This window comes from Mustelus asterias, chromosome 25 (genome assembly GCF_964213995.1).
Source record: "Mustelus asterias chromosome 25, sMusAst1.hap1.1, whole genome shotgun sequence".
Classification (NCBI taxonomy): domain Eukaryota; kingdom Metazoa; phylum Chordata; class Chondrichthyes; order Carcharhiniformes; family Triakidae; genus Mustelus; species Mustelus asterias.
This window is the reverse complement of record NC_135825.1, coordinates 53,542,584-53,566,773: the sequence shown is the minus strand read 5'-3', so window position 1 is coordinate 53,566,773 and position 24,190 is coordinate 53,542,584. Positions and strand designations below refer to the sequence as shown.

The 24,190-nt window shown below is 44.9% G+C and overlaps 1 protein-coding gene across 1 annotated transcript in view; it reads left to right on the top strand.

Moving 5' to 3' along the window:
* Positions 1 to 5,512: 5,512 nt before the first annotated feature.
* Positions 5,513 to 24,190, top strand: part of spdef (SAM pointed domain containing ets transcription factor) — a 30,988-nt gene continuing 12,310 nt past the window's right edge. The window contains exons 1-2 of the mRNA XM_078197976.1: positions 5,513 to 5,960; positions 19,299 to 19,496. Coding sequence (XP_078054102.1) covers positions 5,513 to 5,960; positions 19,299 to 19,496 — 646 coding nt within the window. The remainder of the gene's footprint in view (positions 5,961 to 19,298; positions 19,497 to 24,190) is intronic.

Here is a 24,190-nt window from a genome sequence, read left to right as displayed (position 1 = left end):
AACCATGTTTAATCAATTTATTGGAATTCTTTGAGGAAGTAACATGTGCATAAAGGAGAACCTAAAGGTGGATGTGTTGTACTTAGGTTTCCAGAAGGCATTTGATAGTGCCAGACCAAAGGTTATTACGGAAAGTAAGAGATCATGTTATAGGTGTGACCGATTGGCATGGATAGGAGATTGGCTGGCTAACAGGAAGCAGAGAGTAGGGATAAATGGGTCTTTTTCAGATTGGCAAGATGTAACGAGTGGTGTGCCACAGTGTTGGGGCCTCAAATATTTACAATGTATATAAATAACTTGGATGAAGGGATTGAAGCGATGGCTGCCAAATTTTCCGATGACTCAAAGTTAGGTAGAGTTGTGAAGATGACATAGGAAACTACAAAGGGACACAGATAGGTTAAGTGAGTGGGAAAAGATCTGGCCAAGGAGTGGTCTTGACAGAGTGGCTGTAGAGAGGATATTTCCTCTTATGGAATCTGGAATGAGGGGGTCATAGAATCATAGAATCCCTACAGTGCAGAAAGAGGCCATTTGGCCCATCATGTCTGCACCGACCACAATCCCACCCAGGCCCCATCCCCATAACCCCATGCATCTACCCTAGCTAAGGGTCAATTTAACATTGCCAATCCACCTAACCGATGCATCTTTGGAGTGTGGGAGGAAACTGGAGGAAACTCACATAGACGCGGGGAGAATGTGCAAACTCCACACAGACAGTGACCCATGCCTGGGAATCGAACCCAGGTCCCTGGAGCTGTGAGGCAGCAGTGCTAACCATTGTGCTACCGTGTCACCCATCAGATTTCACCATCTCCGGGATTTGAACCCAGGTCCCCAGAGCATTATCTTGGGTCTCTGGATTACTGGTCCAGCGACAATACACTGTACCACTGCCTCCATTGTCACTGTTTAAAATAAGGTGTTGCCCATTTAAGATGGAGATGAAGGAGAATGTTTTCACTCAGAGGGTCGTGAGTCTTTGCGACTCATTTCCTAAAAAGGTGCTGGAAGCAGAGTCTCTGAATACATTTAAGGCAGGGGTGAACAGACCCTTGATCAGCAAGGGCGGTGATAGGTTAACAGGGGTAGGCGGGATGCAGATTTAAGTTTACTGTCAGATTAGCCATGGTTTTATTGAATGGCGGAACAGGTTTGAGGGGCTGAATGGCCTACTCCTGCTCCTTGTTCGTATGTTCATATGACCATTCCCCTTCTGTTTCTGAACCTAAGCCATTGATGTAAATTTAACCGAGCAGTGGCCCCAATTCTAAGTCCTGGGGCACATCACTCAGTGCACTGCACCAACCTGATGTGGGACTCTAAACTGCGGCTGTTGTTTCTGACCTTTTTGCCAATTTCTTACCCATTACAAGATCTATGCTTAGTTAGTCACCATCTGAAATCTTACTGAAACTGGAGCAGTATCTCTCTGACTGAAGTTAATAAAACAAAGGGCAACGAAAACAAAAGTTTTTGGGATTGCTCCTGAAATCCAGCGTCATTTTAAGTTTATTTTAAGTTCATGGGTCTTTGACGTACTCTTAGTTGAGGCAGAACAGTCATGACCAGCTTCCAATGCTGAGTCTGTAATGGTTAGTAAAAGAATTATTCAGCTGAGAGGAAGGCCATTCAGCCCATTCTGGCTCTGCCAGTGCTTGTCCTTCAAGTTCCACTCCCAGAAGTATAGAGTGTACTGTTACTGTACGAATGTAACATGTTTGTAGTATTGCTTCGAAATGATATTCCACCAGTATGAGGCACTCTGTCCAATAACTCAGTCAAGTCTTACCCCGAGGAAGTAAACATGAACACAATTTTGCTGCATTGCTGTGGTCACGGAACCTTTCTTGCAAGCTTTGCTTTTGCCATTATTTTTGCTTTTCCTGATGGGTTGAAAATGTGTTCAAACTCCTGACTGTTTAATATTCAATAATTCCTTCAATAATTTATAACTTTTTTAACAGCATTCAGTCACGACGTATTCTTGGCGGGTCCACTTTAAATGTAATGCAAATACTGCTTGACAGACTGTCCTAGATCAATACGATATTGCGCAGGGTAACAGATTGTTCTAGATTAAGATGAAAAGATCACTGAGTGACCTGCTCTGGCTCTGGACAGCCCCAGCTCATAATGACCTGGCAATGGTGGCAGCCTCACTGAAGCTGCAATGTCCACCTTTCTATAACTTTGCTGTCTTATAGGCCGATGCTGGGGGAGTGAGGCCAAAATCACAGAAATTACAACAAATCAGCTTATTGATAACTTGGTTTTTCAATTTGATTTGATTTGATTTGATTTATTATTGTCACATGTATTAGTATACAGTGAAAAGTATTGTTTCTTACGTGCAGACGAAACCTAGCGTTCATAGAGAAGGAAAGGAGCGAGTGCAGAATGTAGTGTCACAGTCATAGCTAAGGTGTAGAGAAAGATCAACTTAATATGACATAGGTGTGGTGAACCATTGTTGGTTCCCACCAGGTAGTGCTGAGCCATGGTCTGGCCAGTACTATGAGTCTGTAGATATGTTACTGTTGGGGTTAGGGTTGGGCTGTTCTACCTGTTAATATAGTCCTATGGTACACCCCAGTTGGCTCCGCCTCTTGGGAGAGGTATAAAGGTCGCTGCTCTGCCTGGTGACCCTTTAGTCTGGGATTGTACATTGTATATAGTAGCTCCGTTATTGTTGGCAATAAAAGCCTTTATTTCCCGAGTACATCCTGCCTCTCGTGTGATATATCGCGCATCAATAGGTCCATTCAAAAGTCTGACAGCAGCAGGGAAGAAGCTGTTCTTGAGTCGGTTGGTATGTGACCTCAGACCTTTGTAACTCAATGTCAACAAAACGAAGGAGATTGTCATCGACTTCAGGAAGCGTAAAGGAGAACATGCCCCTGTCTACATCAACGGGGACGAAGTAGAAAGGGTAGAGAGCTTCACGTTTTTAGGTGTCCAGATCACCAACAACCTGTCCTGGTCCCCCATGCCGACACTATAGTTAAGAAAGCCCACCAACACCTCTATTTTCTCAGACGACTAAGGAAATTTGGCATGTCAGCTACGACTCTCACCAACTTTTACAGATGCACCATAGAAAGCATTCTTTCTGGTTGTATCACAGCTTGGCATGGCTCCTGCTCTGCCCAAGACCGCAAGGTACTACAAAAGGTTGTGAATGTAGCCCAATCCATCACGCAAACCAGCCTCCCATCCATTGACCGGAAGAGAGAATGTCCGGGATGCGTGGGGTCCTTGATTATGTTGGTTGCTTTGCTGAGGCAGCGGGAAGTGTAGACAGTGTCAGTGGATGGGAGGCTGGTTTGCGTGATGGACTGGTGACAGGTGAAGGTATCATTACAATGAGAAAGTCTATGGTTAGATGTTCCTTCTCTGCTATTGGTTGGTTAGATGTCCTAAATGCATCAAAACCTGGGTTCAGGTGGGCAGAAAGAAACAACTAGTGCTTCTGTTGTTGATCGCTATCCGATGATCCATGGTTAATGAGGTCAGACTTGCCTGTAACGATTAGGGGGATTGAATTTGGTAGGGGGATTGAATTTAGGAGTCGTAGCGTTATGTTGCAACTGTACACAACTCTGGTGCGGCCGCACTTGGAGTACTGTGTGCAGTTCTGGTCCCCACATTACAGGAAGGATGTGGAGGCTTTGGAGAGGGTGCAGAGGAGGTTTACCAGGATGTTGCCTGGTATGGAGGGGAGATCCTATGAGGAGAGGCTGAGGGATTTGGGATTGTTTTCGCTGGAAAGGCGGCGGCTAAGAGGGGATCTTATTGAAACATATAAGATGATTAGAGGTTTAGATAGGGTGGATAGTGATAGCCTTTTTCCTCTGATGGAGAAATCCAGCACGAGGGGGCATGGCTTTAAATTGAGGGGGGGTAGTTATAGAACCGATGTCAGGGGTAGGTTCTTTACCCAGAGGGTGGTGAGGGATTGGAATGCCCTGCCAGCATCAGTAGTAAATGCGCCTAGTTTGGGGGCGTTTAAGAGATCCGTAGATAGGTTCATGGACGAAAAGAAATTGGTTTAGGTTGGAGGGTCACAGTTTTTTTTTAACTGGTCGGTGCAACATCGTGGGCCGAAGGGCCTGTTCTGCGCTGTAATGTTCTATGTTCTATGTTCTATTACTCACACAACCTCACTATCAGTGTTCACACAAAGAATGGCACTTGGACAATTCCGTCTTCAGGAGGGGAGGGATAGGGAAAACCGAGGCAAAGATTTGCAGACCCTGATGTTCCGTGGGTTCTCCAAGTTTCCTGCCGTAACTCTGATAGGCTTTCGCTGGAAGCTGGGGGAAACGGTAAAAGACCGGCAATGATTCTGTAAAACCCCAGGGTTTAAATGACAGGACAACTGCATGAGCTCTCTTTGTAATGTTTAAGTTTTAAAGTTTATTTATTTGTGTCGCAAGTAAGCTTACATTAACAACGCAATGAAGTTACTGTGAAACTCCCCGTGTCGCCACATTCCGGCGCCTGTTCGGGTAACACTGAGGGAGAATTTAGCATGGCCAATGCACCCTAACCAGCACGTCTTTCAGACTGTGGGAGGAAACCGGAGGAAATCCACGCAGACACGGGGAGCTCGTGCAGACTCCACACAGACCGTGACCCAAGCCAGGAATCGAACCTGGGTCCCTGGGGCTGTGAGGCAGCAGTGCTAATCATTGCGGCACTGTGGGCAAAGGAAATAATGTTTTTATCCTAATTGAGAGCTTCACAACTCTGCAAACAGCACCTTAAGACTGTTGGTGGTAAATTGTGAAGATTACCAAGCTATCAATTAAAATCTACAATTTTAAATGAAAATTCCCTTTCAGATTTGAGCTGCGTACTTCTGTCAGGCTGTTGGGGAGCAGATGGATTGCACACTCCCAACCCCACCGTAGTTTCCACCTATTTCCCAGGCAATGTTCAGCATGCTGACAGCCTTACAGTCATGTTGATCACGGTGTGCGGACGAGTTATACAAATAAAAACAATCTTTAAAACTAGGACACGTTAAGCTTTGGAAGGAGTAAACCTCAATATCTAACTCTTGGTGTCATCCAGAATTAAATCCTCTTCACTTGGTAAACGGCAAAAGCGTCATTGCGAGAAAGAGATGGGCCCTTTTAATTAAAAATCATGAAAGGAAAGTCAGATGTTGTCTGTTTGAGTAGGAGCTTTTCTTCTTAGAAGAAAAGGATAGCAGTTTGAATCCTGTATTTGGACTAACAGCCCCACTTAGTGTGATCATCCATTAATACAAACTGACCCATGAGTAAAACATTCATTAAAGCCCATTCAGAAGTTACTGGGATATTTAAGTGACCAACTGACCCTATAATCCCCGTTTCTAGCTTACAGCCTCCCAAAGGGTTCAATGAAGAGTATTGCTGTGAGGCAGTCAATAGTCATCAGTCTATGGAGAGTATTATGCTATTAAACATTTGTCCTTTCTTGTTTTGCTGTAGACCTGAAGAGTTTACCTGAGGTGATGGGCAGTGCTGGCCGACGATTGACAATGCTGCAGCAGAACCGGACTGCCTTCGAGGGCGCGATCCTGACCAACATGGAGAAGCCCAGCCACCCAAAGGGCCTCGAGTGGACGGTAGTGGAACCATCCAGTAACCCCTCTACCCCTGAACGGACACTGCCTGTCTACTTGTCCTACTTCGACATGCTGCTAACTGAAGATTGCACGTGGCTATCTAAGGGGCTGGTGGAGCGTCCCGAGATTGACCATGGGCTGAAGACTGAGCCGCACAAAGAGCCAGACCAATGCCCCATAGTGGACAGTCAGGAGCTGTGTGCGCCCACAGAGTTGGACTATCAGAACAGTGTCCACTTAGAAGAAAGATCCCTCGAACAAGTCCAGACGATGGTGGTTGGAGAAGTTCTCAAGGAGATAGAAACAGCCTGTAAATTACTAAACATTGCAGCAGGTAAATGAGAACAAATGTAATTTAAATGGTTAGGCTTATCAACTAGCCTGAATTGATTTTTCTCTACTAATCTAAATCTGGGCTCAAACTACGGCTGTCTATTGTATCAATCTCACAACTGTCAGCTATTGATTAATTTCTTATGTTGTTCATATGTTTGCATACATTTTCACTGGAGCTTCGCACCCAACAAGTGTGACGCAGTTAGAGTGTGACAGACTATACTGTCTGGGTATTATAACGAGCCAGACAAACCAGACTATTGTTACTGCATGGTGTGAGTGTTGATAAGAGGTTGCTTGGAGCAATACAATACAGATTAATCAACTGTGTGAGATAGCTGATTCATCAATGTTAATGTGCCACGATTCAGCTTGCTTCAGATTGATAAGAACTTGTCACTTGATGGATTCCTAGAAAAAGCAACACTGTACAGTGAGACTAAGTTGATTGGCTCTGCATGAATGTGAAACCCTACATTCTTGTACATTTATGTTAACTACAAAGCGAATGTCTGTAAGTTATGTTGTGGACAATATTTCTCGCCACATCATCTCTTCCAGGCGAATTGGTGTGAATCGATCTAAAGTGTATTGTTCTTAATGGTACCTTAACCACCTTATCTAGACTTATATGGGCGACACGGTGGCACTGTGGTTAGCACTGCTGCCTCACAGCACCAGGGACTCAGGTTCGATTCCCAACTTGGGTCACTGTCTGTGCGGAGTTTGCACATTCTCCCCGTGTCTGTGTGGGTTTCCTCCGGGTGCTCCGGTTTCCTCCCACAGTCCAAAGATGTGCAGGTTAGGTGGATTGGCCATGCTAAATTGACCCCTAGTGTCAGGAGATTAGCAGGGTGGATAAGTGGGGTTATGGGGATAGGGCCTGGGTCGGATTGTGGTCGGTGCAGACTTGATGGGCCGAATGGCCTCCTTCTGCACTGTAGAGATTCTATGATCTGCTAACAGTGGGATACACTGAGCACTCTCACTTTGACACTGGACAACACAATGAAGTGTATCTGAAACAGCAAATCCAGAGTGCATCTACAGAGGAAATAATTGTTTGAACAGCGAGGAAGAATGAATCTTACTTGAGCAGTTAAGAAGCGAAGCAATGAATTTACAATCTCAAGGTTCTGCACAAAAGAAATGGAGATAAGTCAACAAGGAAACCAATCTGATGATCTGTACAACTTGCCTTGATATCACGCTCCTCAGACAGCAGATTCCTCGTGGAGCCTCACAATAAGAGGAGTGGAATGTAATGGATATTGAGCATGGGGAAGAGGGAGGGAAATGGAGAGGCTGGAAACAAAGGCTTGGTGATGGTGGGGGGAGAGTTTGTTGGTGCTCCAAGAACATGGACAGAAGTGTCGAGGCAGAATCATAGAGTCATAGAGGTTTACAGCATTGAAACAGGCTCCTTGGCCCAACTTATCCATGCTGCCCACTATTTTACCACTAAGCTATTCCCAATTGTCTGCATTTGGCCCATATCCCTCGATACCCATCTTGCCCATAGATCATAGAATCCATACAGTATAGAAGGAGGCCATTCGGCCCATCGGATCTGTATCGACCACACTCCACCCAGGCCTTATTCCCGTAACCCCACACATTTACTCTACTAATTCCTCCTTAGGGTCAATTTTAGCATGGCCAATCAACCTAACCCACGCATCTTTGAACTGTGGGAGCAAACTGGAGCATCCGGAGGAAACTCACGCAGACACGGGGAGAAAGTGCGAATTCCACACAGGCAGTGACCAAGGCCGGAATTGAAGTCCTGGCGCTGTGAGATAGCAGTGCTAACCACTGTGCCACCCATGTAACTGTGTCTAAATGCTTTTTAAACAACAAAAGTGTACCAGCCTCTACTACTGCCTCTGGCAGCTCGTTCTAGACACTCACCACCCTCTGAGTGAAAAGATTGCCTCTCTGCACCTTTTTGTATCTCTCCCCTCTCATCTTAAACCTATGCCCTCTAGTTTTAGACTTCCCTATATTTGGGAAAAGATATTGACTATCTACTTTATCTATACCGCTCATTATCTTATAGACTGCTATAAGATCACCCCAAGACTTCTATGCTCCAGGCAAAAAAGTCCCAGTCTATCCAACCTCTCAACTGAACAAAGAACAAAGAACAATACAGCACAGGAACAGGCCCTTCGGCCCTCCAAGCCCGCGCCGCTCCCTGGTCCAAACTAGACCATTCTTTTGTATCCCTCCATTCCCACTCCGTTCATATGGCTGTCTAGATAAGTCTTAAACGTTCCCAGTGTGTCCGCCTCCACCACCTTGCCTGGCAGCGCATTCCAGGCCCCCACCACCCTCTGTGTAAAATATGTCCTTCTGATATCTGTGTTAAACCTCCCCCCCCCCGCCCCACCTTGAACCTATGACCCCTCGTGAACGTCACCACTGACCTGGGGAAAAGCTTCCCACCGTTCACCCTATCTATGCCTTTCATAATTTTATACACCTCTATCAAGTCTCCCCTCATCCTCCGTCTTTCCAGGGAGAACAACCCCAGTTTACCCAATCTCTCCTCATAACTAAGCTCCTCCATACCAGGCAACATCCTGGTAAAGCTGGTTCGAGAACACCAGAATAGGGCGGCTGAATAAACACTGGAGTGAGATTGAGGTGAGATTCAATGATCGAGGCGTGTGTATCCATGTAAAATCCATCCCATAGCAAAATGAATAGAAAGTAAAACAAACGTCTGCCTTTACTTATTTCCCTCCTTCTCACTCTTTACTTTCTTGGTCAAGGTAGAAAAACCCATGGGCTTGAAGTCTAAGATGGGCTAGAAAATTGCGGTGACCGTCAGGGAATCCTTCAGCACAGAAGGGGGCCATTTGGCCCATCGTGGCTGCACTGGCTCTTTGAAAAAGCTATCCAATTAGACCCATCTCCCCTCATGTACTTGAACATTTTTGCTTTGCAAGTTCCTACTCAATTCCCTTTTGGAAATTGCGATTGAATCTGTTTCCGCTGCCCTTTAAATTGTCCATTCCAGATCATAGCAACTCTTCACTTCTCTGCTTCTCTTGCCAATCTACGTCCTCGGATTACTGCTCCAACTCAGTGGGCCAACCACTCACCAGCAACTCAATCCAGATGTCTGTGCCACCCACCGTGCATATCGGGAAAACTGCATTTATAAGAACACGTCAGTTATAGTGCTGGAGATTGTACCAGGCTCAGATATATAACAGTCACATTTCACTGCAATAGCCCAACAACATTAATGCAAGTTTATCGGGGAACAAAGAACAGTAGATCACAGGAACAGGCCCTTCAGCCATCCAAGCCTGCACCGATCATTGTTTGATTTGATTTTGATTTATTACTGTCACATGTATTAACACACAGTGAAAAGTATTGTCTCTTGCGCGCTATAAAGACAAAGCATACCGTTCATAGAGAAGGAAACAAGTGAGTGCAGAATGTAGTGTTACAGTCATAGCTAGGGTGTAGAGAAAGCTCAACTTAATGCAAGGTAAGTCCATTCAAAAGTCTGACAGCAGCAGGGAAGAAGCTGTTCTTGACTCGGTTGGTACGTGACCTCAGACTTTTGTAGCCTTTTCCCGACAGAAGAAGGTGGGAGAGAGAATGTCCGGGGTGTGTGGGGTCCTTGATTATGCTGGCCGCTTTGCCGAGGCAGCGGGTAGTGTAGACAGAGTCAGTGGATGGGAGGCTGGTTTGCGTGATGGATTGGGCTACATTCATGACCTTTTGTAGTTCCTTGCGGTCTCGGGCAGAGCAGGAGCCACACCAAGCTGTGATACAACCAGAAAGAATGCTTTCTATGGTGCATCTGTAGAAGTTGGTGAGAGCTGTAGCTGACATGCCATATTTCCTTAGTCTTCTGAGAAAGTAGAGGCGTTGGTGGGGCTTTCTTAACTATAGTGTCGGCATGATGCCTGTCTAAGCTAAAACCGTATGCACTTTCAGAGTCCGTATCCTTCCATTCCCATCCTATTCATGTATTTGTCTAGATGCCCCTTAAATGCCGCGATCGTACTTGATCCCACCACCTCCCCAGGCAGTGTTTTTGTCATTCCAGTTTTGTTTATATCGGGACGAGTGAGTTTAGGGGGTTTACAGAGGACTGGAATGTACAGTTTTATTCTCTGAAAACAGACCTGTAGAACTGGTGACACTAAGCAAAGGATGTATTAGAGCTTCACGCTGGCCTATTTGAAGTGAGGTTCGTTGCCCTCTGCTTGGTTCTCTGATAGAGCTATTTAATTTGTTTTGCATCTTTCTCCCCCTCATTCTGCAACTTTCCCCCTCAGCTATTTCTCAATTTTCTTTTGTTACTTTTGAATCTGTTTCCACCATTATTTACCCCTTCCCCTTTAGAATCCTAAATGATCTTTGCATCTATGTGACATGGAATGCATGTGAACCCAGTAAATGGTATTGTTGCTTCCGTACCTGAACATCTGGCAACATCAGCCAATTTGATCACTGCACAAAACTCAGTGTCAGGAATGGAATCTCTGCAGTTCAGAGCTGCACGGGAACAACATTCACTTCAGTAATCAGCAACTCCCAGATCTGAAGCATTTATAAATGTGCAGACTTACCTAAAATCATTCTTCTTTTGGCTAAATTTTACTGTAGTCTGTTCCTCAATTCTGTTTTTTGGAAACCACACTAGATGGGTTGGAAATTAGATGGATGAAGCTTCATCCATCTTTATAGAATAAACCTCCCTTTATTCCACCTGAGATTCAACCTGGCCTCTCATTTAGTGAGCAAATTCTATTTTCCATTTCCCAAATAAGTCTTTTTTCTGCTCTCTCCAAGTTAGCCATTCGATTATTTGAGTTGCTTTAGTTTTCAGGCTGGTTTTGTCCTTTGCCTCTCAGGTGATGACTCGATTGGTATCAGTCCTTCAGTACCTCACCCAAGCACAGGTCCATGGGGGGGTTTGGATGGGTTGACAGGATATTCAACCCTGTGTGATGCATCATAGGTCACATTTGTTCGCGATGGGCACACACGCAGTCACCCTTTTCAACAAGGCTTACTCAACAGTGATCTGCAGAAGGGAGGCTTGGGCAGATGTACAGGACTAACCCATTCTCGGACACTGAGGCAGCACTGCCAGGGCCTAGTTCCTCTAACTCAGCCCAGGTGAGGTATCAACATTGTTCGTTCAGCATCACCGCCAGGTTGCCTATTTAGTCAATGGTCCAATAGTCCTTGCCAGGAAGCAATAGCACAATCCATGTTTTAAGGTGTTTGCTTACGAATAGTTGATATTAAATTGCAACCACAGGCCTGTTGCAGTCAGCTCCATCCTTCAGTTTCTCAACCTATTGCGACGGAAGCTGATTGACGTCCTGGCGAGTAACATCACTTCTGGTTTGTGGACAAGGCTACAGATCTACCAATTTTTAACCATGTCACAGAACAATTTCAGATGCAGCTAAACCAGTTTCTAAACCTTCGAAAGCTTGCTACAGTGGAAGAGCTGTAGGCGGCACAGTGGTTAGCACTGCTGCCTCACAGCATTTGAAACCCGGGTTCGATTCCCGGCTTGGGTGATTGAGTGGAGTCCGCACATTCTCCCCGTGTCTGCATGGGTTTCATCCGGGTGCTCTGGTTTCCTCCCACAGTCTGAAAGACGTGCTGGTTAGGGGTGCATTGGCCATGCTAAATTCTCCCTCAGTGTACCCGAACAGGCCGGAGTGTGGCGGCTAGGGGGATTTTCACAGTAACTTCATTGCAGTGTGAATGAGACACTAATAAATAACTTTACTTTTAGCTGCTGGTACAGTTAATGATCTGGGAATACAGGATGTAGGCTGTTCAGCTCCTCAAGCCTGCTCTTCCATTAAGTTAGATCGTGACTGATATATATCTTAACTGTATTTACCCCAGTGGATTCCATAACCTTAGTGCAAAGGTGCCTTGGTGCCAAATCGGAGATTATTTGATTCTAAGACAGATGGCAAGCAGTATTCCAACTTCCTTCTGAGGTTTTGCAATACACTCCATCCCATAATAAAATGTCAATCTATTTATGCAATGTCAGGCAGGAGGATGTATGCTTGTGAAACAATCATTTCTAGCTGTGGGGTAAATTCTGTTTCACAAGGTGTATTTGGCCACCTGAACCATCCTGTAAAACTAATCGACAGCTTCATAAATTAAAGGGGTTGTGAAAGGAAGAGTAAAAGGATTTTCTTTCATTCTTTGTTGGGACGGGAGCAAGGTCAGCGTGTATTACCCATCCCTAACTTCCCTCAAACTGAGTGGCTTTCTAGACCAATTCAGAGGGAAGTTGAGAAACTACCACATTGCTGTGGCTCTGGAGTCACATGTAGGCCAGGCCAGGTCATCATCATAGGATCCCTACAGTGCAGAAGGAGGCCATTCAGCCCATCAAGTCTGCACTGGCCACAATCCCACCCAGGCTCTATCCCCTTGACCCCACGTATTTACCCTGCTAATCCTCCTGACACGATGGGGCAATTTACCAATCAACCTAACCCACACATCTTTGGACTGTGGGAGGAAACCGGAGCACCCGGAGGAAACCCACGCAGACACGGGGAGAATGTGCAAACTCCACACAGACAGTGACCCAAGCTGGGAATCGAACCCAGGCCCTTGGCGCTATGAGGCAGCGGTGCTAACCACTGTGCTACCGTGCCGCCCCATAAGGATGGCAGATCTCCTTCCCTAAAGGACATTAGTGAACCAGACAATCAGTCTGACTTTTTTTTATTGACAAACAATGATAGCTTCATGACTACCATGACTAAAACTGGCTTTACATCTCAGAGTTTACTTTTGTTAATTGAGTTTAAATTCCACTCGTGGCAGAGGTGGGATTTGAACCTTTCGCCTGGGTCTCTGGACTACTAGCCCAGTGACATTACCACTAAGGTACCATCTTCCCCATCAAACTAAATATTATCAGGCAAGTGGGAGGGGTAGCCTGGAGTGTGGGCTGCTGTTTCTTTATTTTCTTGATTCATTCACAAGATGGGAGTATTACTGGACAGCACTTATGACCCATTCTTCATCGCTATTGCGAATCATAGAATCCTACAGTGCAGAAGGAGGCCATTCAGCCCATCGAGTCTGCACCGATCACAATCCCGCCCAGGCCCTACTCCCGTAACCCTACATATTTACCCTGCTAATCCCCCTGAAACTAGGGTCAATTTAGCTTGGGTCAATCAATCTGACCCGCACATCTTTGGACTGTGGGAGGAAACCGGGGCCCCTGGAGGAAACCCACTCAAGGTGATGAGCTGCCTTCCTGAATCGGGTAAGAATATCAGATTGCCTTTCCTAAAGGACATCAGTGAACGAGATGGGTTTTTACGGGAATCCGTTAATTTCTAAGATCAACATTACTGAGATTACTTCCAGGTTTATTTAATTAATTGAATTTAAATTTCCCCACTCGGGGGATTTCAACTCATGTATCCAGAAAGCTAGTCTCACCCAGGTCTCTAGTTACCAGTCCAGTAGCAATACTCTCTATTCTACTGAATCGACTGAGAGCAAGAGTTAGTACGTTTCCCAGCAGCTCATTGTGTGTGAAGCACGATGGAGATCTTTCTAAAGTGGAGTTGAGAGCACAATCAGATTAGCCTTGATCGTGCCAAATGGTAGAGCAGGCTTGAAGGGCCAAATGGCCTACTCCTGTTCCTAAGTCCTATGTTCTTATGAGAGCTATGATAAGGCCCAATGTAAATACAAGCTTATCTTTCTATGCTTATGGATTTGAATTCCCAGCTTTTTCTGGTGTGCGCCATCCACTATTTTCAATTCTTTTCCAGATGAATGAGGGGGAAGCAGAGTTCAGCAGGTGCCCTGCTATAGCTAGACCTCACCAGTAGACAATAACCAAGTGAGGTACTTGCAGATCTTACAACCAGGGGGAATTCCAGGGGGAAATATTATCACAAAAATCACAAAGATATATGCAGATGAGAGAGGCCCTTCAACTTCTCTCTTCCCTCTCCATCCACCCAGTGTTGCACTGAAGTATCTCTGCACTGATTTGAGATTTCATTCCATTGTTCTCCACTATCTTTCTACACTGCTTTCTGATAGCAATCCTAAACTTCTCTTTGTACCTATGTCCCCTTCTCCTATAGTTAAGATTTTACTACGTCATTTAGTATCTGATGCACCTCAATAAAGAATCCTTTCATTGACTTCCTACCAAATAAAGTAAAACTTACATTTATATCGAGCTTTCACAATCTTACAACATCTTCAAGTCCTTTACAGCCAAAAAGTACTTTACAAGTTGAGCCACTGTTGTGATGTAGGAAATGTACTGGTGAATATGACTTGCCATCAAACCTTCTGAGTATTTCATCCTTCTGACCCTAGGGAATCTTGACCCTCTGACCCTAGCTATCCTTGACCCTCTGACCCTAGCTAACCTTGACCCTCTGACCCTAGCTAACCTTGACCCTCTGACCCTAGCTAACCTTGACCCTCTGACCCTAGCTAACCTTGACTCTCTGACCCTAGCTAACATTCATCCTCTGACCCTAGCTAACCTTGGTCTGTGTGGAGTCTGCACGTTCTCCCCGTGTCTGCGTGGGTTTCCTCCGGGTGCTCCGGTTTGCTCCCAACTCCAAAGGTGTGCAGGTTAGGTTGATTGGCCATGCTAAATTGCATGGGGTAAATATATGGGGTTACAGGGTTAGGCTGGGATCATTGTTGGTGCAGATTCAATGGGCCTAATGGTTTCCTTCTGCACTGCAGGGATTCTATGATCCTATCACCCCTTGAAGGGCAGTTAGGTATGGGCAATAAATGCTGGCTTTGGCAATGATGATGTTCTCATCCCAAGAATGAATAGCGAACACAGCAGGTCTGTGGCCCCCTTATCACCACATTATCATTGTTCTAGGATTTTAATGGACTATAACACAAACCTGCTGCTATTTCAAAGAGGGATATAGATCATTCTGTAATCAGATTCTTTCACATAATTTCCCACTTGGTTCCCCAGATTCAACCTTGTCCCTCCTTTCTGACGCACCCAGTAACTCAGTGCTTTGGTACAGATAAGCCTGTCACAATATTGAACTGTCGATGCATTGATCAATAACCTAGGGTCAGAGGGGTGATCATCAGGGTCACCCTGGAAATAAGAGGTCAGGTTGATATCAGGCTTCACCGATTGGATAATGTCAGCAGTTAGCCAATAATCAGACCTGGGCATATTCAGCCAATCCAATCTTAGAACAGAGAGCAGCAAGGTTGTGTTGACCTGGACACTGGTGAAATTGGCAATCGGGTTTAAAATGAAGCCTGATTAAGTATCTGCCACTTTATGTTTTACAGATTCTACTTTATTGAACAGATATGTTTTTTTAAGTGTAGCAGTTGCCTCACCAAACTTAAAGGGCTGCTGCTTGCACAGTGGAGAGTTTGTAATAGTTCTAGGAACAGCCTGCTCCAAAGAGACTCTTGAAATGCCACCATGTTGGCTATGGCTACAGGGTGGGTACATGTTACACAAATCATAGCGCTGACGTCCTGGCCCAATGCTTCCAGCTATCCAAAAACAGTTGGAAATAAGGTTGTATATTAGTGCCAAATCTGCGCTTCCTTAGAGCTTGGCATCTTGCTGGTCACACAGGCCTTGTTGCCTTTACTGCTCCGTTCAGAAGGCCACCCCACTGCCTGGGGCAGTGATTACTAGGAGGCTATTCCAACTGGGAGGCCATGGTAACTGAGCCTCATTCATTCACACATACAGGGCGGAATTCTCCCCCAAAAATTGTATGTGTTGAATTCACAGAGAAACTGGAGTAAATCACGCTGGTTTTTTTCAGTGGGAATTCGCGCTGGTGGCATTGCAGAGGCCACCAGCGCGAACATCATGAGATGTCAGGGAGCAGGGCCCATTCCTGCCTGGGCTGAAGTCAGCTGAAGCCTCTGCACATGCGCAGTGACCCCGAACTGTCAGCCTCCCCCCGACCATTCCCAGGCCAGCCTCGACTCCATCCCCCCTGATCCCGGACCGCACCGATCTCCAGTCCATTGGAGTAATTTTGAGCGACCTGTTAGGCAGCCAGAACTTTTAATAAAAATCCCGGGACATTGGGTCACCATGGTTACAAGCAAAGGAAAGACGAGAGATAAAGGGTGGGATTTTAGGCCCCCCGCAGCGTGTGTTGAGGTGGTTGCTGGTACATGTGGTCTCATATCCAGCTCTGTGTAAGATTAACCTCAGTAAGAAGTTTAACAACACTAGGTTAAAGTCCAACAGGTTTATTTGGTAGCAAAAGCCACACAAGCTTTCGGAGCTCCAAGCCCCTTCTTCAGGTGAGTGGGAATTCTGTTCACAAACAGAGCTTATTAACCTGCCAGCTTTGCATACAGGTCTTTAATTTTCGAGATTGAATATTTATCCAGCTTGGTGGCCTGATTAACTGTTAGCTTACAATTGCAGGTTTCAATACGGGGACTATAGGTGCTGCCCATTCCAAGAACTGAACTGGCTGAATATTGCCTATTTCTTCCAACCTGCTTAACTTAATACCAATTTCTCTCTTGAAGCATACGGTACTGGTATTTCCCTAAAGAATTGGGAGTTGCCTCTGGTCAATGTAAATCTTAGCTTCTAGCCCCTTGATTTTGCCTAATTCATCACAGAAGACACTCTGGTATTTCCTTATCAGTTCGGGCAATCCCCCTTCCCGCACTTGAAAAATCTCAGCCCAATTCAACTTGATTTATTTCAGACAATCACGGTCGAGAAGGCTTGGTCCTTCACCTGTTACTATTATCAGTGGGAGTTGGGTAGACTGTTGTCCAAAGCTTACCCATGCTGTTGTGGTGCCTTTTATTTCTATAAGTATAAATCCTCAAATGATCAAAATTGCTGTTCGAGTTCCATGGTTGGACTTTCTCTCTTAGGTTCGGAAATGTGTGCTCGCCGTCACAGTGGCTGATGCCCCTTTATAAAGATGAGCTTCTTTCATCTTAAGAAGCTTCCAGTTTACCCAGAGCGTTACAGTAATAGGGTCTATCTCGTCTGTTTATAGATTAAACAGAGAATGAATACCAGAATCATTGGTGTGAGGCTCACCCACATCGTATACTTGTAACATCCTGGTTGATGAATCACTTGGTAGTCTTGATTTAGCTCAGCATCGCTTTATCAACTGTCCTCTTTTGTGACAATAAAAACAGTGAGAAGTTTAACAACACCAGGTTAAAGTCCAACAGGTTTATTTGGTAGCAAAAGCCACACAAGCTTTTGCTACCAAATAAACCTGTTGGACTTTAACCTGGTGTTGTTAAACTTCTTACTGTGTTTACCCCAGTCCAACGCCGGCATCTCCACATCATGACAATAAAAACACTCAGACTCCTTAAATCAACACAATTCGGAAGTATGGTTACCATCACATCAATAACGTTCCCCTTCCTGCATTACTGATTGCCTATCCTGTAGCTTTTTGTTTTGTGGGTGGCTGAAATTCTTTCCCACTTTATGGTTACTTGGGTGGTTTTCCCAACACAGCTGGCTGCGGGTTTCTGCCCTAACGAGTGAATGGCGCCATTTTTTGTGTTCTGCAGTGTCAGAATGTAACATTGGATCTGTTGTAATGTGACCAATGGCAACAATCTGTAAAGGTCAGCTGACCCAGTAGACCCTGTATGGCAGAATGACCAGCTGACTCAATATAAATTAGAACATGGTGGGAATTGTGGGGAACTTGGAATGGCCCAGGGTGAGGCCTCAAGTTTGGAGCAATGAAGTTTCTTAATTGAACCATTTCTTTGATTTATAAGTTGGAGTAAGTTTTGTTATATTTTTATTGTCCGCACTGGAAGAGTTCCTTCTGGGTCAACATGCAGCTCTTGTGCATCTTTTTCAGTGCTTTCCATGGGCAGCGCTATCTCCATTGCCATTTAAAATTTATGTCAATCTCTGCAAGCAATCTGTGTTGAATAGCGTTGTTGTTGTTCATGCCGCAGACCAACCTATCCCATAACATATCATTTAGGGTAGCTCCAAAATCACAATACTCTGATAATTGCTCTAGTTTGGCAATGTAAGTTGCACTCGGTTTGCCTGGGGTTCTTGTCCACAAATTAAATTTGAATCTCTGGAGTATGATTAGCAGTTGAGGTTGCAATTGAGTCTTCACTAAATCCACAAGCTCACTAAATGATTTGGAGTCACACGTGCTTGAGATTGTAAGACTGTGAGCAATGTTAGAAGGTCCGAGTTCCACAAACACTTAGGAGAATGGCTTTAAGTTTCACCTCCCTTCCTATTTCATTTGCTTGGAAATAATGTCCAAGGTGTTCGATATATTGTGTCCAGTTCACCATGGAGGGTCTATTCACACAAAGAGAGGCATTCTGGTGAGTACTTTTTTTTCAGACTTTGAAAACGGGATACTCACAGGTATCGGGCCAAAGACAGTGTCAGGATAATTTATCCTCATCACCAGGTGTAAAGATGCACTTTCAGAGGCTCCATTCATGAACACAAAAAGGATTTATTAATAAGAATTGTTTAGTAGCCTCATGGCTGTAGCTAGCTCCCAAAATGTCTCTTTGCCAAGGAACCTCTCTCACGATGGTGGCGATTCCACACTCCGAGTTGCGAATGGATGCACAGGCCATGTGACCCTTACTCTGCTGTGTTGCCCTTAAAGGGCCAATTACCACACTCACTAACAAATTCATCAACTTTAAATGTTTCTCTCTCTCCAGGTGCTGCCAGATGTGCTAAGTATTTCCAGCATGTTCCGTTTATATTGCAGATTTCCAGAATCTGCAGCGTTTTGCTTTTTGAAGAAGAGCTTTATATGGTTTCATAGGCAAAAACTTGAGGGAGGAGGTAACATAAAAACATACTCACTTACTCAGTCAGTGCTAAATTTAAGAACTGGATACATCTTACAGGACTGCAAAGCATAGTGAGGAGTAATGTTTCTTGCAGGGTTGATCCAATAATGGTTACTGGACAATGAATGTGTAATAAATGAGGATCACAATGCATCTTAAATATAAACTGCAAGATGCAAACTATTTTAAATACGTGACCCAAGCATCAGGGCCATAGCTTGTAGCTCAGACCACATTAATACTGAACCCCTGTGATTCACAAAGTTTCATTGACTGAGCAATGGAAATAACTCCTCTATTTTATTGTAGAACAGAATAAGATACAGAAGATCCCTTTCAGATCAAGGCAATTCAATTGGCCTGAAGTGTAGGCCATCATAGTCTAGGATAGATTGTCTTGGATTGAAGTCATTCTCAGAAACCAAACCATTCATTCCAAAGATCTTCTTGTTTTCAGACCCGATAGAGTGGAGTGTGGGCAATGTCCAGAAATGGATTTTATGGACTGAGCATCAGTACCGACTGCCGCAAATCGGGAAATCTTTCCAGGAGTTGAGTGGGAAGGACCTGTGCTCGATGTCAGAGGAGGAGTTCAGACAGAGGTCGCCCATGTGCGGTGATATTTTGTACGCACACCTGGACATTTGGAAATCTGGTACGTGTTCGGGCTGACAATGCGAGGCACAATCGGCCCCGATTCTTATCCATTGGTGTAATTACCACTGCTTTCCCCTGAAGCAATCAGGGAATTCAGCTCTTATAGAATCCCTACAGTGCAAAAGGAGGCCATTCATCCCATTGAGTCTGTTCCTATGGTGCAGGAATGTAGAAAGGGGAGTAGGCCTTTCAGCCTCCTGAGCCTGTTCACCATTCAATAAGACTGTGGCCAGGCTGCAGCTTGACTCTATGTCCGTATGGAACATGCTCAGAGGGACAAGCTTCATTCAGAATTGTTTGCAAAATCTTTTCACTTCGAGAACATAGAACAGTACAGCACAGAAACAGGCCCTTCGGCCCACCGCGTTGTGCCAAACATGGTGCCAAATTAAACTAACTTAACTATACTTGAGGGAGAATTTAGCATGGCCAATCCACCTAACCAGCACATCTTTCGGACTGTGGGAGGAAACCGGAGCACCCGGAGGAAACCCATGCAGACACGGGGAGCACGTGCAAACTCCATACAGACAGTGACCCAAGCCAGGAATCGAACCCAGGTCCCTGGGGTTGTGACACAGCAGCGCTAACCACTGTGCCACAGTTCCACCATTACAAAGTTCTTATAAGCCTCTTTGTTGTCAGAGACACTCATCCACAGTGGTTAGCAGTGCTGCCTCACAGCGCCAGGGACCCGGGTTTGATTCCCGGCTTGGGTCACTGTCTGTGTGGAGTCTGCACGTTTTCCCCGTGTCTGCGTTGGTTTTCTCCGGATGCTCCGGTTTCTTCCCACAGTCCAAAAGGCGTGCTGGTTAGGTGGATTGGCCATGCTAAATTCTCCCTCGGTGTACCCGAACAGGCTCCGGAGTGTGGCGACTCGGGGATTTTCACAGTAACTTCATTGCGGTGTTAATGTAAGCCTACTTGTGACACTAATAAATAAACTTTAAATTGCTTTGTTTAAATGTCACTGTTATAACGAGCTGCATCAAACCTTTACATTGCAAACCTCTTCTTGTTACCCTCTGTTATTACCGCCTCAGTATTACGGACTTTCTCATTACCAAACTTTACATTTAGATTGAAAATGAACGTCACCATTGTTATTCGCACTTGTAATTATAAATCGTTGCTTTCTTACAGACAGCGATTTAAATCCTCTCAGCACTTGTTCAACTCTAGTTAAATCTGCATTATTATAGGCACTGCAATTAGAAATCGCTTCATAAAAATAATCTCCGTCACTTATATATTTCCAGTTATTAAAATGCATTTCCTTGGTTCTGAGTGAGGTTCCATTATGATGTTTGGAGGACTTCATTGCGATGAAGCTTAGATTAAAAAGCCAATCGGTTTAGTTCCCACGGACATGTGCTGATAAAGACAGATTATTTTTTAATTACCTCATCAAAACATTAACTATTTCAATTGAAAATGCCACTAAATACTCAAAGATATTGGCTGTAATGTGTATCTGAGGTTAGAATGGAACAAGCTGTAAGACTGGCAACAGTTTGTGTGTCAGATTGACCAATCCATTGTTTTGTAAATCAAGCTACCACAAAGAGAACTGATGGTGCGAGATGACCTCTTACTCAGCAGTGAAACTGAGACTGCACTCAGCTCAACACTGAGTGGATCACATTCAGTGAGCTGTCAGAACCAAGCAGGCAAAACCAATGGTTACCATCAGTGTGAGTGTGAACCAGACAGTGTGAGCGAGTGTAAAGCAGACAGTGTGAGTGTGAACCAGACAGTGTGAGCGAGTGTGAACCAAACAGTGTGAGTGAGTGTGAAGCAGACAGGGTGAGTGTGAACCAGACAGTGTGAGTGAGTGTGAACCAGACATTGTGTGAGTGAGTGTGAACCAGACATTGTGTGAGTGAGTGTGAAGCAGACAGTGTGAGTGTGAACCAGACAGTGTGAGTGAGTGTGAACCAGACAGTGTGAGTGAGTGTGAAGCAGACAGTGTGAGTGTGAACCAGACAGTGTGAGTGTGAACCAGACAGTGTGAGTGTGAAGCAGACACTGTGAGCGAGTGTGAAGCAGGCAGTGTGAGTGAGTGTGAACCAGACAGTGTGAATGAGTGTGAAGCAGACAGTGTGAGTGAGTGTGAACCAGACAGTGTGAACGAGTGTGAACCAGACAGTGTGAGTGTGAACCAGACAGTGTGAGCAAGTGTGAACCAGATAGAGTGAGTGAGTGTGAACCAGACAGTGTGAGTGAGTGTGAACCAGACAGTGTGAACGAGTGTGAACCAGACAGTGTGAGTGTGAACCAGACAGTGTGAGTGTGAACCAGACAGTGTGAGCAAGTGTGAACCAGACAGTGTGAGTGTGTGTGAACCAGACAGTGTGATCGAGTGTGAACCAGACAGTGTGATCAAGTGTGAACCAGACAGTGTGAGTGAGTGTGAACCAATGTGTGTGAGTGTGAAGCAGACAGACATGATGTGGAGATGCCGGCGTTGGACTGGGGTAAACACAGTAAGGAGTCTAACACCACCAGGTTAACCTGTTGTTGTTAGACCCCTTACTGTGTTAACCAGACAGACAGACAGTGTGATTGTGGCTTTACACCATGGAGTGTGAATAATTTTACACCAGGCTTTATGACTCTTTAATGGGCAGTTGTGACTATATAATTACAAAGAATAGACAAGGCGGTAACAAAGTCAGAGCGGTGTTAGTGGATGAGGCAGGGAACTGGTCAGCCGTGTCTGACTCCCACCGAGACTAGAATAAGCAAACTAGTACCTGTCAGAATGGTTTGAATTTCTCACACATCTTTTTGGCAGGTTCAGCTCAGAGGGTAGTTCTGTATCAGTAAATTCTGTTTCACACTGACCTGTAACAGATCTGTCCAGTTTACTCAGCATGATCTTTATCCCATCTGGTTAGAGTTAAATTTGCCTGAATCGAGAACCTCAGTTGTTATTTTGCGGCTAGTTTTCCTCAGCAATCTATCCAAGAACCAACAAGGTGGCAGATTCTATTAGAGTTTGGAATGTGTAATTAACCAGATTTATTTTACAGCCTGACAGTGTGTGAACAATTATTTAATGATGATCAGGGTCTGATTGAGTTTAGTGTAAAGTTGGAAAGGAAGAAATGATTTCCTTCCCTAAAGGTCATGAGTGAACCAGATGGGTTTTTCCCCGACAATCGACAATGGTTTCATGGTCATCAGTAGATTCTTAATTCCAGATTTTTTTTTATTGAATTCAAATTCCACCATCTGCCATGGCGGGATTCGAACCCAGGTCCCCAGACGATTAGCTGAGTTTCTGGATTAATAGTCTAATGATAGCAATAATAGGAAACAAAGCAATGGCAGAGGAACTGAATAGTTACTTTGCATCAGTCTTCACGGTGGAAGACACCAGTGGGAAGCCAGAGCTCCAGGAGAGTCGGGGGGCATAGGTGAGTGTAGTGGCCATCACTAAGGAGAAGGTTCTGGGGAAACTGAAAGGTCTGAAGGTGGATAAATCACCTGGACTGGATGGACTACACCCCAGGATTCTAAAAGAGATAGCTAAAGAAATTGTGGAGGCATTGGTGGCGATTTTCCAGGAGGCAGGGAGGGTACCAGAGGACTGGAAAGTAGCTGATGTAACACCGCTGTTTAAGAAGGGAGGGAGGCAGCAGATGGGAAATTATAGGCCGGTGAGCCTGACTTCGATCATTGGCAAGATTTTAGAGTCCATTATTAAAGATGAGATTGCAGTGTACTTGGAAGTGCATGATAAAGTAGGACTGAGTCAGCATGGCTTTGTCAAGAGGAGGTCATGTCTGACAAATCTGTTAGAGTTCTTTGAGGAAGTAACAAAGAAGTTAGATAAAGGAGAACCAGTGGCCGCAATTTATTTAGATTTCTAGAAGGTCTTTGACAAGGTGCCACATAAGAGACTGTTAAATAAGTTAAGTGCCCATGGTGTTAAGGTTTAGATCCTGGCATGGATAGAGGATTGGTTGACTGGCAGAAGGCAGAGAGTGGGGATAAAGGGGTCGTTCTCAGGATGGCAGCCAGTGACTAGTGGTGTGCCTCAGGGTCAGTGCTGGGACCACAACTTTTCAAACTATACATTAATGATTTGGAGGAAGGAAGTGAAGGCACTATTGCTAAGTTTGCAGATGATACAACGATATGTAGAGGGACAGGTAGTATTGAGGAAGCAGGGAGGCTGCAGAAGGACTTGGACAGGTTAGGAGAGTGTGCAAAGAAGTGACAGATGGAATACAATGTGGAAAAGTGTGAGGTTATGCACTTTGGAAGGAAGAACGGAGGCATAGACTATTTTCTAAATGGAAAAATGCTTAGGAAATCAGAAACACAAAGGTACTTGGGAGTCATTGTTCAAGATTCTCTTAAGATTAACGTGCAGGTTCAGTCAGCAGTTAGGAAGGCAAATGCAATGTTAGCATTCATGTTGAGAGGGCTAGAATAGAAGAGCAGGGAAGTACATCTGAGGCTGACCCCATTTGGAGTATTGTGAGCAGTTTTGGGCCCTATATCTAAGGAAGGATGAGCTGGCCTTGGAAAGGGTCCAGAGGAGGATCACAAGAATAATCCCTGGAATGAAGAGCTTGTCGTATGAGGAACGGTTGAGGACTCTGGGTCTGTACTCGTTGGAGTTTAGAAGGATGAGGAGGGATCTTATTGAAACTTACAGGATACTGCGAGGCCTGGATA